This window comes from Microtus pennsylvanicus, chromosome 3 (genome assembly GCF_037038515.1).
Source record: "Microtus pennsylvanicus isolate mMicPen1 chromosome 3, mMicPen1.hap1, whole genome shotgun sequence".
Taxonomy (NCBI): Eukaryota; Metazoa; Chordata; class Mammalia; order Rodentia; family Cricetidae; genus Microtus; species Microtus pennsylvanicus.
Genome location: NC_134581.1, coordinates 82,219,639 through 82,237,714, shown reverse-complemented (window position 1 = coordinate 82,237,714; position 18,076 = coordinate 82,219,639). Strand labels below are relative to the sequence as shown.

Here is an 18,076-nt window from a genome sequence, read left to right as displayed (position 1 = left end):
CACCTTAGGGTTGGCAAGAGACTTGAACCTAGGGGGGCTCCCATGTGCCCAAGCCGAGGTCCCCAGTTAGTTCCTTGGGCAACTGAGGATAGGGAACCTGAAATGACCCTATCCTATTGCAATACTGACGAATATCTTGCATATCATCATAGAACCTTCATCTGGTGATGGATGGAGATAGAGACAGAGACCCACACTGGAGCACTGGACTGAGCTCCCAAGGTCCCAATGAGGAGCAGAAGGAGGGAGAACATGAACAAAGAAGTCGGGACCACGAGGGGTGCTCCCACCCACTGAGACAGTGGAGCTGATCTATTGGGAGCTCACCAAGGCCAGCTGGACTGTGACTGAAAAAGCATGGGTTAAAACTGGACTCTGAACATGGCGAACAATGAGGGCTGATAAGAAGCCAAGGACAATGGCACAGGGTTTTGAATCTATGTAATCTGCTGGCTTTGTGAGAGCCTAGCCAGTTTGGATGTTCACCTTCCTAGATATGGACGCAGTGGGGAGGACCTAGGACTTACCACAGGGCAGGGAATCCTGACTGCTCTTTGGACTGGAGAGGGAGGGGGAGAAGAGTTTGGAGAGGGGGATAAGGGTGGCAGGAGGGGGAGAAGGGTGGGATGAGGGGGAAGGAAATGGGAGGCCGGGAGGAGGTGGAAACTTGTTTTTTTTTTCTCCTTTTCTCAATAAAAAATTGCTAAGCACTTCTTAAAAACTTAAACTTCACCATTACTAGAATATATATGGTACTTCCTGCTTGCCCCACCCAGTACGACACAGTGGAAGAGGTCCATTCTCTACCTCTGAGCAGTGTACATTGCCCCAGTTCCAATTATGCATCAGGTCTATGTTGACATGAACAGAAAATGGGAAATAGTGTGTGAGGTCCTTCTGTCTATGTATTGTTTTTATTGGTTAATGAATAAAGAAACTGTCTGGGGCCTGCACAGGGAATAGAGGTATTCAGAGAAAGTGAGGCTGAATGCTGGGAGAAAAGAAGAATGGAGTTAGGGAGAAGCCATGCAGCTGCTGCCAGAGACAGATACAATGAAAGCTTGCCAGTGTGCCACAACCTTGTGGTGATACACAGATTAAAATAATGGGTTAAAATGATATGTAAGAGTTAGCCAATAAGAAGCTACAGGTAAGGGGCCAAGCAGTGGTTTAAATAATATAGTTCCTCTATGATTATTTCAGTGCTGAGCAGCCAGGAACAACTACATGAATCTCTTACTACAGTGATATTTGCACAACTCATGAATATAAAAAACACCAACCTGCATTTAAAAACTGATTTTTCAAATTTATCAGCTACAGTAAATGTGTTCTAAACCTAACGAACACAGGCCAGTGCAATAATTATTTTGGTAATGGCACACACCCCACAGGCATGGTAACCTGAGTTTAATCCATGTAGCTACTTCAGAGATGATGGAGAAAGCCATCTCTACAAAGTTGATTTTTAACCCCCACACAAACACTTATATATCACGTTTTTGCATATGACACACACACAAAACACAAACAAACACAAACCCATAATAGTAATACATGAAATTTTTATAATTTCCAAATGCAACAAAATAATACTGGCATCACGTAGAACATAAAAAACAGCTACTGCAACCTGTTACTTACTTTTCACTTTCCTGGAAGATCTTTATTCCCACCAGGACACATTCAGCAGGTACTTCTTCATCTATGCCAAATATACCTATCAGAATTTTCTCAATACTGTGGAATTTCTCTGTCTCATAAACAAGAAACTGCCATATTATCTCATAGGCAAATATTACCAATGTTTTTTTTAAATACACAATATATAAAAGTAAACCCTGTCTCGAAAAATCAAAAAAAAAAAAAACCCACAATCTGTTGAACTGCATCAGATTCAATGGAGACATGTAACTGAAAATATTTCTTTTGCATTTACTATGATAGCAGAAAGTATCAAAGCACAAATATGTAAGTAATTTAAATACCTGAAACTTAAGATAGGTGAAAAACTGTCAGCAACAGCAACAACAAAAAACCCATCAAACATATTTCCTGACACCTGCGCATTGTTCTAATTTCAACTGACTGTGTCCTGCCCAGGCCAACCATCTCAAAATCTGGGTCTATTCTTTGCTTTATGTATACTGAAACCTTGCTGGTAAGCCATGAGCCTTGTGGTAAAATATAAAATAATGGAGATGGATTAATTCTAGATGTAAGAGCTATCTGGCAATATGCTTAAGTAATTGGCCAAGCAGTGATTTAATTAATATAGTTTCTGTATGGTTATTTTGGGAGTCTAGAAGGCTGGAAAACAAGTGGACGGTGGCAGGGAACATACTTGCAGCTTCCTTACAACATAAATAGGGTCACAAAAGCCAGTAATAGAGTTGGAGACAGTCTCTGTTCCCATGAGGAGTCCAACAAGAGAACCAACGTACAGAAACATAACATATATTCAGAGAGCCTAAGTCATTCCCATGTAGGATCCCTGGTTGTCACTTCAGTCTGCGAACCCCTATGAGGCCAGGTTAGTTGATTATGTGAGGTTTCTTATGGTGTCCTTCACCATATGATTTCTAAAATTCTTTCTCTTCCTCTTCTGCAGGATTCTCTGAACTCTGCCTAATGTTTGGCTGTGGATCTACATCTGTTCTCACCATTGCTGTATGAGACCTCTGTGGTGACAATTAAGCTAAGCACCACTCCAGTCACAGGTGATGGTTAGTTCAGGCGACACATTTGCTATTTCTAGGAGTCCTAGTTGGTGTCATCCTTGTAGGTTTCTGGGAGATTCCATTGTACCAGGTTTTCACATGAACCCGTCTGCCCCCAATTTCTGATAGTTTCTTTCAGTACTCACCCACCTCTGGAGGCGGCTCCATGGTTTCTCTAAACTCTGTCTCTTTTCTCTGAGCATGAAATTTAGTTTTTCCTGCCTAGCTTTATTCTACTCTATCACAGGTCTAAGACACTTTCTTTTTTAATCAGTGATATTCACAGCATACAGAGGAGATTCCCTCATCACCTACACATTTCTGTTTAAATAAGAAGAAAGGTTTTAGTTTTAGCGTAGAAAAATTACATATAACAAAACAGTTATCAAGCAAGAATTATAGTTACAATATTTATATCTACTTTCTCTTTTATCATGACTAAGGCAAACTATTTCTATTCTTAAACTTCACCAAAGACTCCAATATTGCCTAAATTATCAGGAAGTGCATTTTAAGCAACATCCGAAACTCTAGAATTAACAGAGAAATCTCACTGCCTGAAGAGTCACCCAAAGTTCTTCTGTACTGTTGGGGCATCCATCTTCAGTATACAGGCCCATAGCCACATAGTATCCAGAAGAATTTTCCACAAACCAGGAAATGTCAAAGACAGTTCCACTTGTATTGGCGTTTCTCAGTCACATTCTTCTGTATCCTGCAGAATGTCTGGCAGTCTCTTTGATGAAGCAGGAACCCTGAAGGAACATCCTTTCTTTAGGCAACTTCAGAAGTCTTTTCTCGGTGGTTCCTACATGTCTAGTTCATACAGTTATAGTAACAAGCAGTTCAGGCAAGAGCAGTTTTTTTTAGCCAAATGACTAACAAACTTCATGAGGAGCGTCTTCAATGCCCATCTTTCTCTTGAAGTAATTGGTGCTGCCAGGAATGGATGTGTCTCATTGTCATGAAAAGTTGTAAATTCTTAAACACTTTAAATGCCATATTCTGTATCTTCAAAGGGTTTTGAATAATGATTAGCTAACTGAAATATATCTATGTATCTAGAAAACCTAACTAACATGACTACAAGCTTGACTATTAGAGATGATTATCTATTAACCTATACTTCTTAATTATACATTACATTTTTAAATGAGCTATACAAACACAATACCTTAACTGAAAGCAGAAATATACATATAATAAAATTGACCTAAAATTGGTATCCAATAAACCAAGATCCATACCAATGCAAATCTCTACAGCAGATCCCCCCATAAATGTAAACAAACATTTATAAACAATCATTTAGGCAATTTGGGCATAGTTCTCTCCAAACTATTCCTGCTTTTTGTTGGGCAAAGTAATTTTTGGGCATGTTCACGGTGACCTTTGAGGGTCTTAGACCATAAAATCATATTAATCTGGAAGGAGTCCACAGGTTCTCATCCTCTGTGGAAACAAAAGAACAACATCTTTTCCAAAGCAACATATCTTTAGACCCATATTTTGAAGACAAATTACCTTTAAAGTATATAGGTTGGTCTAGCTTAGCAGCCCATACAATGAAATATTTTTCTATACTTAGCTCCTTTAAAGTCAAAAAATTCAAAAACACAATAATATACATAATCCAGATTCTCTGTGCATATTTCATCTTTACATGGCCTATTTGTTTTTACTCTATTACTTTTAAATATTTATTTTATTATCTTTATTTCTTTAATCTATGACTGCTGTACTCTGTATCTTTAAAGACTGTGTTTTATTATTTTAATAAACCATTTAATTCTTTTTGCAGCTAGCTGTATTCTTTTTCTTCTCTGTCCCAAGCCTAAGTACATTTTTTAAACACACTGTGATCTATTTAGAGGTCATTTTCATCTGAATCTGTTTTTATTGTATATCTGTAATTCTTTCCTGTCCAGGAGCGCTTCCTAAAATGCGAAGCCACAGCATAACTAAGGCCAAGACTAGTTTGCCTTTTGGCTCCACCCAGTCCAACATGTTGGAGGAAGTCTGTTCATTGCCCTGAAAGTCATTCTCTCTGCCCCAGATCCAGGGTTTGTTGGCAGCAGGACTGTGTTACCATTAAGTGAGTTGTAGCACTCTGCTCATAAAACCCATTTAAATGCTCCATAACCGGACTTCTTCAAAGAGTCAGAACAATTTGTGCTGGCAAACTAGGAAGCTGCCATTTTTAAAGAAGTCGCACAGTCTCAGTTAGATAAACTAAAACCAAACTATCCAGTCAAAAGCTGTGGAGCAACATATATCCAAATAATAAATGAGAATATGAGAAATTTATAGAAGTCTGGAATGATTTATAATAGACAAACATCTGTCACTCTACTTCATTGTTGTTATATATAATTTAATTCCTAGTAGAAAGGCCAGTTTTAAGTGTCACAATTTTATTGATTATGCAGAGACAAAAGAAAATATCTTTCAGCTTAGAAAACACAAAAACTTCTGCGTCCTGATTAATGTTCCTTTTATTGCATGTTGTGAGCTATATATTTGTAATATATGCTATTTGTATGTGCTTTCAAGTGTACAATGTTTGTCTGAAGTCTTCCTAATAGAATGAAAACATTTTTCAAGTCTGTATTTTATCAAATATTGAAAAGCTTATTTTGAATACTTTGAATGCTTTAAATTCGATAAAAGTACTTGAAGTTTTTATATATGAAAAGTACATGCAGTGATGTTAAATATATAACATGCACTTAACATTATTAATCTTCAGAATTGGCATTGTATATATTCATTTTAAATAATATGTGACATAAGATAGTCATATAAAACCTGTGACTCATTGTGCATATTTCTTCCATATTGTCTCATATCTCATTTTTAATCTCTGCACTCCAATGTTTATTAAGACTTTCCCTCTTACATTTCTGTTACATGTACATATATGTATGCATATAAAATCTATTAAGAATATTAAGAATAAGAAGGAAAAACATGGTGTTTGTTATAAAGAGATCAGATTAATTTACATATTTGTGCCTATATATGTGTGTATAAAACACAAAACTCAGATTATCCTTCAGAAACAAAGATAATTGGGGAGGCAAAAGTCTAAACCCTATACCTACACTGGTGGATGCATGGTCTCTAGAGGAAAAAGAAAGGATGAGTATAATTGTGAGTCTCCCAGGAAATAAGGATCATGATGAAGAGTGTAACACAATTTCCCCACTCCTAATTCAATATAAATGCTCTTCTCTGAAGAAGAGCCTGGACATTCTTCTGCCCTGCCTATAAGCACAGACATCCTGAATTTAAAGGGCACTTCTCTGCTTCCAGAAAAGCCTTAATCGCAAATAATGTTCTTCAATTCAGAAATTGGTCCAAGTGAATTAAGTCTTGTATATATCTTTTTTAAATTAAAAAACCTAAAACTTTTGAATCTGAAATATTTATCCAGATAAAGAGGGAAATGGGAAAATACAATTGCTCTAAGGATTGAACTGAAAATCGTGAGTTCTGAATTCCAGGTATACTAATATCCATCCTTCTTTCCTCTGTCTTTTTTAAAATGAATATTAGTTGTCTTTAATTTTTGTTTTATTAAAGAGATTTTTTCATATAGTATATTCGAATTTCCATTACCTGTCCCCCAAATCCTCTAAGGTACTATCCACTCCCCCTCCATCAAATTCCACATTCTTAATGTCTCTTTACATATGCTGGGCTTCAGCAAGTGTCTTCCTTTTCCTATGCAAAATGAAGCTCATGAAACCTGCAGAAGAAATCGTTCAAACAAATCAGAGTGGGTTAAGAGGCATTGGCCATGGAGTTGCAGCATCACTAGTGGTGTTCACTTGCATGGGCAGAACTCAAGTATTTCAGATTCATGACTCTTTTACAAGGTAACAAGAAATATTCTCTTCATGACTCTCCTTTTCTTTTGTTTTTAGATTAGGCACATGTTTTTCATCATATCACAGCAAAGATGAACCTGCAGTAGCAACCAGCATTGCACTGTCCAGGCATCTGTTCCAAATTTTAAGGTTGGATGGAGGGTTCTAGTGAAGGAAAACAGGATATGGGAGGGTTAGATGCTTATCAGATTATTCTTCTTGCTTTTTCATAAATAATATTAAAATTTGGTACCAGTGGACTTCTGACTTAAGATAATATTTTGTGGCTGCAACAGCTGTTTCTATCTGATTAATCTGGGATAGAGGAAACATTCCCTACTTACAACTAACAGGTAGGAAGATACCCATGACTAGTAAGAGTCATCTTCTAATGTAGCTCTAATTTCTATGTCCACAGATTTCCGTAGAGAAGAATGAACTTAGTAAATGTCTCTTCGGTGACAGAATTCATTCTTGTAGGATTAACAGACCAGCCCGAACTTCAAATGCCCTTGTTCTTTATGTTTCTATCAATGTATCTGGTCACTGTATTGGGAAATTTGTGTTTAATAATTCTGACTGTGAGGAATTCTCACCTCCACACTCCTATGTACTTTTTTCTCTTTAACTTGTCCTTTATAGACATTTGCTATTGTTCTGTGTTCACTCCCCAAATGCTGATGAACATTTTATTAAGGAAGAAAATAATTTCTTACATGGAATGTATGACTCAAGTCTTTTTCTTTTGCTTCTTTGCTGTTTCTGAGTTTTATGTGTTGACTTCAATGGCCTATGATCGCTACATGGCCATTTGCAATCCACTGTTGTATAATATTGTAATGTCTCCTAAAATATGTTTGAAACTTATGCTTGGGTCCTATTTCATTGCATTTTCTAATGCTGTGGCTCACACTGCATGCATGCTGAGACTGACCTTCTGTGATGCCAACACCATCAACCACTACTTCTGTGATATTCCTCCTTTGCTCCAGCTCTCCTGCACAAGCACATATGCAAATGAACTTGTAATTCTTGTTGCTGGGAGCATCAACATCATTGTTCCTACTTCAACTATCTTTATGTCTTATGGTTTCATCCTTTCCAGCATCTTCCACATCAGTTCCTCTGAGGGCAGGTCCAAAGCATTCAGCACCTGCAGCTCCCACATTATTGTTGTTTCTCTGTTCTTTGGTTCAGGTGCATTTGTGTATTTCAAACCCTCCTCAGCTGGGTCTGTGAATGAAGGAAAAATCTCTTCTGTCCTTTACACCAATGTGGTTCCCATGATGAATCCCTTAATCTACAGTTTGAGGAACAAAGATATTAAAGTTGCCCTGATGAAATGTGTGAGCAGCAGGAACTTTTGATTGTACATGGCTGTCTTTATGCCTCTTATTTCAGGCACAGAGATAATTTCTATGTATGAGTAGTATTTCAGCAGATGGCTTTACCTCTCTTATTTTTCCTTAGAAAGTATTTGACTTTATTTTTAATTTTTTGTTGCTATTGTTTTTTTTTCCTTTTGTTTTTGAAATGCAGAATGTATTGGTGTAGCTGTGAAGCCTAATCTGTTCAATTTTCTGTCATAAAAAGATATTTAATTCCCCTAGACTTGATTTTTCTATCTCCAGACTTTGCTTTCTTCATTTTTCTTGTCATTTTCTCCATTTTCTTTTCTCTTTCTTAATAAAAATCATGGCACTGGCATATTGTTTTGAGATTGGTATGTAAAATTAAATATGTTTAAATACAAAAATTTTTAAATATCACAGAAAGTTCTTACACGTTGTGCCCCATTCATTACAAACATTTTATCTCTTATTTTCTAAAGATTTTGTTCAAATGGTCAAATAAAGGAACACTATGATGGCAGTTTCCATGGTGTGTGGGTTCCTCATTTTGAATTTATATCTTTAAATGTGTAATTCAAACATTTGCTTCTGTTGTTTTCTTTACATCTCCAGGGGAAACTAACGTATTTCTTTCAAATGCCAGTGTGACAGATTTGATTTATTGGCAATCAATAGCTTAATGAAAACTGTAGAGTATCATTATTGTTCCAGGTTTAAAGGATGCTCTTAATTCATTTACCTTTTGCATATACAGTTAGTATTCAGGAAATATGAACATAAGTGTATATTATAGATTTGAATCTTTACAATGGTTTGTGGGGAGATCTTCATCTAGATCTATTGCAGTGTTCACTTTATTTTGGATTATTCTTGTTGTTTTTTTCTGTTGGTTTGGGTTTTTGGGTTTTTTTCATTGTTTTACAGTAGGGATTTGAGTTCATCTACAAAACAGAAAATAATCTGAATGTTTTAAGTGCCTAATAATTCATGAACGATTGGGGCAGAAAGGGTAACAACAAAAGTTTTTAAATGAAAAAAATAAGAAGACAATGAGTAAATAAAAGCATTTGCCTGTAAAGCTTCACTGAGACGTTCTGAAATCATATTATTATCTGAATCTTAACTTTCTTCTGTAGAGCATTGCAAATAGTTCCCTAGCTTTATTAATCTCACATTATCCTTAACACCAACAATGAATGTTAAGTAATAGTGTTTTGAATAATGAAGACTGCTTTATTGAAAACTGAAGACAGGTTATATTTGTTCAATCCAAGTAGAGTGAAGACAGCTAAGTCAAGGAATAAAGAGCAAGTGGTCATTGAGACACTAATTCGGAAGAAATCTATAGACAGTGCAGGGCGGGCAATCAATGCTTGTTTCTATGGCTTCTTTTATCTTTTCTGGAAGCTCCTGGAAATACGAGGACTGAACCATCTCTCTGGAAAGGTTAAAAAGTGTAAGCTAATAGACAATCAAAAAAAAAGTTTAACCCAAAGGAAGATTATGAGACAAGTTAATCATTCCATTATAGTTGAATTTCATATGAGATTAGCGTATGAAATTTCTGGGCAAAATAAACTAAATATATTGTGTGAGTCCTCTTTGTGTGCTGTGATTAGCATTAATGAATAAAGAAAGTACCTTGTTCTGTTGATAGGGCAGAACTTAGGTAGGAGGGGAAAGCTGAACTGAATTCAGAGAGAAAGAAGGGCAGAGTCAAACAGAGGCTATGTATCCACCACCAGATATAGATGTCCTGAAACTATGCTGTTAGGCCATGACCTCATGGTGATATACAGATTAATGGAGATGGGTTAAATTAATATGTAAGTGTTAGCCAATAAGAAGTTAGAACTCATGGGCCAAGCAGTGTTTTAAGTAATAAAGTTTCTGTGTGGTTATTTTGATTTCGGGCAGCTGGAACGAACAAGCGGCCTCCTTCTAGCAACATATATATTATCAAAATGAACTGTGTTGGCACAATAACTGTATCAAGGAAAAAGACTTTAATAACACATATTCTTTAAAGAGCTACTTTTTTCTCTTCTGTGAATGTGAGTACAATAGCGTTTATATCCAGTAGTTATTTTATATTATTCAAAAAAAATGAAAAAGTACAGTAACTATTAAAAGACCTTTCATTCTAGATAGAGGCTGTCATCACAAATATGTGGGAGAACAGTGGAATTCTCTGAACTTTTAAAAGACAAACCTCTTTCTGTCTAAGCAAAATGATTCCACTTAACATAAGGGTGTAACATTATGAGCCGCAATAAAACATATGCATGTCCAAATGCCTATGACATCAGACAGAGATGATTGTGAACACTTCTGTAAAACAGAAGAGTTTGTTGCAGTGACAGGTCCAAGAACAGGTCAAGACAAAAATAACACTATTCTAACACAAGATTATGCCCTTTCCACTTTTTCTTTCTCCTCACTAGAGCAATATGGTGACAATAAGCCTTTACTAAGGTCCTGCAATTGTAAAGGAAGCCAAGAAATTACTTTAACAATGCAGGGTAAGTGATTGGTATATAGAATAATCATTGGAAAGTATGTGCCTATATGTCTATGCTTGACAAAGTAAGCTCTCAGTAAGTCAAGGCCAGCATGAGTAATTTAGCAAACTTCTACATAAGACAAAAGCTGAAGAAAGTTGTCAATGCTGAGTGCTTGCTTAATATGTTAATCCTTGGGGTTCCATATGTTAATCCCTGCTGAGTACTGCAAAAATCCCAAAGGAGGAATACAGGTTCGGGGAGCTAGCCATATTTTATTTAGACTTCTCATTTCATCAAAATGTTATATAGTGTATGTTTTTGTAAACATATAAATATTTATATACTCCTGTATATATCCTGATTTTCACAATTAGATGTGTTACAAAGTTATGATTAGGATATTATTTATATGAACAGTGAACAAGCATATTGTCCTAACTGTATGTAATTAGCACTTTTGGTGCAAAATGGATTTCATGGAAGCAAACCTACACATATAATATAAAACTGTAGAGCAATTTAGACTTGTCTAAGGCAGAGACAACCGGTTCACCACACCTAAGGGATAGTTTTCAGTTATGTCTATTAAAGGAGGGAAGACAATATTCACTCCAGTAAATAGATTTGCAAAGTGAAAAAATATTTTATATTAATGCTGTATGTGGGGAGTATATTCTTATTCCATATCTGGAACTTCATTTTAATGACTTCTGTTACCTAAGTTAAAACTTTTCTTAATTAAATCCTTCAAATGCTTCTTAGGAGAATTATTATGATTACAGTCTGGGGTCAAGCCCAAGGCTTCACTTGTGCTTGTGAATATTTTACCACTGAGCTGCATCCCCAGCACATTGATTTCCATTTCTACTTGCTAACAATTAATATTTAATAAGGAACTTAATAATTCCAGATACCATAAGTCCCAAGAAATAAAAACTGGTGAGTTATTATTCTATTTATAATCAATGACCTTAAAGATTTGTACAGTGAAAATTTAATGACATTGCTGAAGGAAGTTGATGCATAAATACATAAGAACATCTCTTGCTCATAGCTCAGAAATGCCTTGGTTGATAATGATATTTTGCTTTCAGAGTCATTTAAGTACATATTCACATGCCCTTGAACACATATGTGCCTGCATACACTTGTGCATCCCCACTGAAGCATTAATCTAATTATTCATGGTCAATGAAAACCTGGAGTCAGATACTGGGTGAAAAACCTGGAAGATCAGCAAACCAGGAGCAACCACCAGTTGCTTCTTTCTCATTCTTCAGTCCAAAAAGGCTGAGATCATCTATTCCACCTTATCACTTCCTTTCTCTACCTCCCAATTATTGGGATTAAAGGCATGAGTCATGAGTGGTGGTATTAAAGGCATGAGTCACCACTATTGGTTCTATGGTTAGTTTGTGGCTAACTCTTGCCCAGTGACAGGCAGCACCAGCTATCCTAGGAACAGTGAGGGGTGGGACTGGCACAGCATGACCCTTGGATTTCAACAAAAATAGTTCCTATTACCCCATGTCATACTTTAAGCCATGATCATTATCAGAGATCCCCATCTTCAGCATACACATGGACTTAGACATGCCCTCCAAAGCACCATGGATCCTGATATCACCATGGCCCTGGTGACAGCAAAGGCCACCCGAATAAGTATGGTCCCTGTAGCAGCAAGGACCTCAGACACACTCATGATCTCAGGTGGTTGTCCAGAACCCAGGCATCCAATTAGTCTCAAATGGCAACAGGAGATAAGGACATCAACCCAGACCCTGAATGTTGCTGTCCACTGATGCAGACATGGCCCATGGCGGTAGTCTGAGTCTAAATGACACCATGGCCTCATATAGCAGTGTAGGCCACCTAGATAGTCATGGCCTTGATAGCAGCATGCCCCCCAGACAACATCATAGTCACAGGTTGAGGTCCAGACCCTGGGCATCCAAGTAGACTTTGGTTGTACCATTGGCAACAGATATCAACACAGGACCTGACTGCATGAGGACCATAGACCCTGATATGGCTCTTTGTAACAAGGTTCTTTGTAACAACCCAGGAATGAACATCACCGTGCCATAGGTGGTTGCACAGGCCACTCAGATTGGCATGGTTTAAATGACAGTGTGACATGCCAGACTGAGAGGACCCTGGCTGCTCTGTGAGTGTTTTTCTTTTTTTCTATTGTATAATATTGGCTTCTATTTAAAAAACATCAAGTGTCTTTAAGTGTGAGGATTTACATCTGGGTCTCTGATTCCATTCCATGAATTCCCCTGTCTGTTTTTATGACAATACCATGCTGTTTATATTATTATAGCTCTATATGATACTGATGGCAATACTTCCAGAAGTTCTTTTATTATTTTAACTATCCTATTTTTTGTTTTGTTTCATTTATTCATATGAATTTGAGTATTGCTCTTTCAAGAACTGTAAAGAATTGTGTTGGGATGTCAATGTTGATTGCACTGAATAGTAGATTGCTGATGTGGGATTCCCCTATGTATGCTGTGAATACCATTGGTTAATAAAGAAACTGTCTTGAGCCCATGATAGAATAGAACAAAGCTAGGCTGGGAAAACTTAAAGGAATGCTGGGAGAAAGAAGGTGGAGTTAGAGACAAGCCATGTAATTCTGCTGAAGCCAGAGAGAACTTTACCGGGTAAGTGGCAAGGCACAGATTAATAAAAATGGGTTAAATTCAGATTTAAGAGTTAGCCAATAAGAAGCAAAAGTGAATTGGCCAAGCAGTGATTTAATTAATACAGTCTCTGTGTTGTTATTTCAGGGGTAAGTGACCAGGAACCAATAAGCAGCCTCCTCTTACTACAGATTGCTTTTGGTAAAATGACAATTTTTTTCTATTTTAAATCTACTGATCCATGAGCATTGAAGATCTTTCCATTTTCTGATCTTTTCCACATTTTTTCTTCTCGTACTTAAAATTCTTGTCATACAGGTTTTCCACTTGTTTTCTTAGAGTTACTACAAGATATTTTATATTATTTGTAGCTATTGTGAAGGGTGTTGTTTTCATGATGCCTTTCTCAACCCATTTGTCATTAGAATATGGACAGCTACTGTTTTGTTGATACTCATGGAAAACCCTTCTTCTCCTAAACAAAAATGGAGGAGGAGATAATCAGGGGTGGGAACATAAGGGTTGTTGTGGGGAGAGGAGACTTGGAGGAGAGGAGGGAGTGGAAACTGTGGCAGGAATATAAACTAAATAGATAAATTATTTTTTTTTAAAAAGTGAGTTTTCATGCTCCAATGGATTTGATGTGTTACCCATTGTCTAAGTTAGAAACTTAGACAAATATAATAGTGTACAGATTTGAAGTAGTCTAGGGAGAATTGTTGTTATAAGTAGAATATTTTTATAAAGTTATCAATTTAATGTTCTTATACAAGTAAATTAATTGCCACATTTGTGAAGGATGAGTCTAGATATCTCTGCACTATTTGGATATCTGCACTTCCTCCACAGCCTATTGCAGGGAAAAGGTATACAGTAGATATGGTCTTTGATCCTAGATATCCCTCTACCTCAACTGATCCAAACATGTTGCTGGTCATTGTACTTTACCTAGACTATAATACTCTGTTCCAGTTCCAACAACATTAAAGAGACAAAGACGCACATCCTTTTGTAGATTTGAGTGTTTTCAATAATTAGTTGACGGGTTTTTCTGTCTTAATTGCCTCCTTCAAAATGCAGGAAACATTTATCCTACCACAGAAGCTCCATTCTCTTCAGTACAGTGTTTTGTGGTGAGCCATTCATAGTCTTTGTGGTTCTGACAGCAGTTGTAGTGTTCTGACTATATATATAGGTGACCGACTTCTGAAGTTTGATTCTGGCCCAGCTTCTAAAGGAAGATCCTTCCGGTTTTATGCAAATTGCATGTATATATGTGTGTCTTTGGCATAGTAGGGTATGTCTAAATTCCTCTCTTATCTTAACCTCTAATGCCTCTTAGAGATGAATGCTCCTCAGCAAAATGCCAGAATTATTCACTGAATGAAGTTTTATTTGTTGATCTTCCAAAACTATCATTAAAGTTGAAATGCTATATAGTTGATGCCAAATATTTATTACGTACAATATGATCAGTTTTTGTATATTTGAGGCCAGACTGATCTACAAGAAGTAGTTCAGGACAGGCTCCATAGCTACAGAGAAACCCTGTCTCAAAAAACCAAAAAATGAAAATTATGAATTGACAAAATTCATAAGCTATACAGATAAGCTTAAATGATTTATTAAAACAAACAATACATCTAAAATGAAGAAAACAAGATAAATACCACCTTTTGAATTGATTTATTCTGACAATATATTCTAATACAAAGTTTCATGAACAAAAATTATCCACAAAAAATTAAATATTTACATCTAGGTAATATATATATATATATATATATATATATATATATATTCTACATGACTAATAATGTGAATTAAGGATGAATTTTTACTCTGCTACCAGAGAGGAGACAGACACAGTTAATGAGTTTCATTTTTGTGTTAACAACAAAATAAGAATATCTTTAGATCTAGAAAAAATTTGGCTTGAAAGAGGAAAAAGATAATTTTTCCTATTCTGAGCTTCCACTGTAGAATATTAGAGATCACTTACAGCTACTGGGAGTATATTTTTTATAATTTCTAGAGAATAGAGTTTATTATGGTCTGAGACATACTTAGGTGGAACAGTGCTAGGAAAAATTGGATTCAGACAATCATACCTTTCCACTTACAGCTACTGGGAGTATATTTTTATAATTTCTAGAGATAGAGTTTATTATGGTGTGACACTTACTTACGTGGAACGGTGCTAGAATAAATTGGATTCATACAGTCGTACTTTTCAACTTGGGAATTTCTGTCCCATTCATGTTCTTGTCAATCATCAAAACTGTTAATGATATGTATTATTTTTAATAGTACATGCTAAGTGACCCACATGCCATGTAACATAAACAAACAATTGTTATAGATATGCATATATAGAGTTGTTTGAGATAATAGAAAAAAATGAAGAGAAATCAAGGATTATAGAAACTCAAGGACTTCTTTTGTCAACACAAATGTTCTCTTATTCATAGTTCTGATATTGCAAGATGAGGCAGAAGAGGCATATCAAAGATGGGTCTTGTCATAGCTTTGAAGTCTAGCTAAAGACAAAGCCACCAATATTTGGTGCCTACTGGAGGATTCATATGAAATAATAGTTGTGAGGTAATCAAGTTTAAACATTGATGCTAGGAAAAGGAATAAAGGTTCTAGTGCTATGCTTTTGGGCACAGATTAATACAACTCACTGGGTACTATGTGCTACTTGGAAATCTCCACACTCATCTCTGTAATGCAACATAGTGAAAGACTTTGGAGCTCACAAGAAACACAAAGTCTAGAATTTTCTAAATCAATGAGAAAGTGCCTTATTCTAGGAGAATCTATTCTAGGTATAAACCAGAGAAACAACATTGCTGCTGCTGAAGACTTCAGGAGAAAATGTGAAAGATGGATGGAAAATAAAATGTATTGGTTGTAAATGATGTGTTTTTTCCTATGGTTAATGTTTATTTACACATGGATCTTCTTTTTAAGAAATAACTTATTTAGAGCAAGTTTGACATCCCTGTTCCTCAGGCTGTAGATCATGGGATTCAGCATAGGCACAATAGTCGTATAAAACACAGAGGACACTTTCCCTTTGTCTTTGGAGCTTACTGATAAGGGCTGTAGGTACATGAATGCCAAGGAACCAAAGAAGATGGCAACAGCAGAGAAGTGGGAACTGCAGGTGCTGAAGGCTTTGAATCTGCCCTCAGTGGATTTGATACGGAGGATGCTAAGTATGATGAAGATATAAGAACACAGAATGATCAGGGTTGGAATAAAAATATTGAAAGCACTGAGGCATAGAAGTACTACTTCATTGATAAAAGTACTAGTGCAGGCAAGCTCCATCAATGGGAAAAGATCACAGAAGTAATGATTTATTATATTAGCCTTACAGAAAGCCACTCTTAGCATACAGAATGTATGAACTGCTGCTCCGATGATGCCCATGCCATATACACCACCTACCATCCAGGAACAGACTTGGTAAGACATAGTAACATTGTAGAGCAAAGGATTACAAATGGCAACATAACGGTCATATGCCATTGCAGCCAGCATGTGACACTCAGATATAACAAAAACAAGGAAAAAATAGAGCTGAGTCATACATTCTGGGTAGGAGATGATATTCTTCTTTGCCACAAAGCTCACCAGCATTTTGGGCGTGATAACAGTGGAGTAACAGAGGTCAATGAAGGACAGACTGCTGAGGAAGAAGTACATGGGGGTGTGCAGGTGGGAGCTGAGAATGATCAGGATGATCATTCCCAGATTCCCCAGCACTGTGAGCAGGTAAATTCCAAGGAAGAGGAGGAACAGGGGTAACTGCAGCTCTTGTTGGTCTGTTAACCCAGAGAGGATGAACTCAGTCACCATGGAGTCATTTCTTTCTACCATTTCACCTTAGATGTTCTATGTAGGTAGTGAAGAAAAGATTATTTATCACACATCTGCTTGATGTCTGACATTGAACTTCTTTTTATTCTGGTGTTTCCTGTTTTCAACAGCTCTTTATTCATGTAACCTGTTAAGGACTTTAACACGAGACACAGAAATATATATTTAATATATATATATATGTCTATCTGTGTGCCGAGAACAACCAAAGAACAGATTTAATAAATTCAATGGAATTTTCTAGCTGTTAATCATGTCTATGTCATAAATATTGTTTTATATTAAGATATCAACATCATCTAGGAACTCCCAACCAATCCTCTGGAAAAATTTTGCCATACGTTAATGAATAAAGCAATGTTGACACCCTTATTAAACATAGCAGTGTAGCTTCTAGTTAGAATAAGGCACTCAATATAAAGCTCCTGTAATTATACAGAATGAAAAGAGACTATTTCTACCTCTTATTAATATGATGTTCTGTAGAGAAAAATTCAATTAATATGTAAGGAAAATTGAAGAAGCATTTAAATGGTCAGTAAATGTTAGAATTGGATATCAATTGAAAACTTGCAAACCATTACATTCATTAGTATTTTACTAAAAATTACAATTACATATATGGACATTTTATGAAAGCAGTATAAGACACTAAACTTAGAAACATAAAGTTCTGTGAAAAAGAATTAAGAACATATAGAAAAAGACAGGCTTCATGAGTCAGTAAAAATATTTGTGACAGTGGAAATATTTTCCAGATCAATCTTTAAATTTAGTGAGATCCCTGTCAACTTCTACACTTCCTGTTTTTTTTAATTTCCTTGCAAATAAACTATTATATTCCCATGAAAAATTATGTAATCCAAGAAAATCAGAAATAAATTAAAACGAGATGATGTAGACCTAGAGCTCTCCCCTCTGGAATTTACCTACAATGTTGAAATATTCTGCATAGTTTAGTACTGTCATAAGTATACTATGCCAACAATGGAATTAACTTGAAATTCCCGAAAGAAGCTTATATCTATAAACTTTGGGAATAAGAGCCTTGTGTTAAATCAATGTGGAAATATTTTCTTTTTCATT

The 18,076-nt window shown here is 36.1% G+C and overlaps 2 protein-coding genes across 2 annotated transcripts; one reads left to right on the top strand and one right to left on the bottom strand.

Annotated features, from left to right (window-relative positions):
* Nucleotides 1-7,026: 7,026 nt before the first annotated feature.
* On the top strand, nucleotides 7,027-7,959 carry LOC142847148 (olfactory receptor 8B3-like). The gene has a single exon (XM_075967877.1). The coding sequence runs from the start codon at nucleotides 7,027-7,029 to the stop codon at nucleotides 7,957-7,959; it is 933 nt and encodes a 310-aa protein (XP_075823992.1).
* An 8,092-nt stretch (nucleotides 7,960-16,051) lies between these two features.
* LOC142847147 (olfactory receptor 8G50-like) lies at nucleotides 16,052-16,996 on the bottom strand. Its single transcript, XM_075967876.1, has one exon. It carries the CDS (start codon nucleotides 16,988-16,990, stop codon nucleotides 16,052-16,054), a length of 939 nt encoding a protein of 312 aa, XP_075823991.1. The 5' UTR covers nucleotides 16,991-16,996.
* Nucleotides 16,997-18,076: the final 1,080 nt, after the last annotated feature.

Bases quoted from the DNA above. Each gene is read 5' to 3' on its own strand.
- LOC142847148 (XM_075967877.1), top strand. From the start codon at position 7,027: ATGAACTTAGTAAATGTCTCTTCGGTGACAGAATTCATTCTTGTAGGA.
- LOC142847147 (XM_075967876.1), bottom strand. From the start codon at position 16,990: ATGGTAGAAAGAAATGACTCCATGGTGACTGAGTTCATCCTCTCTGGG.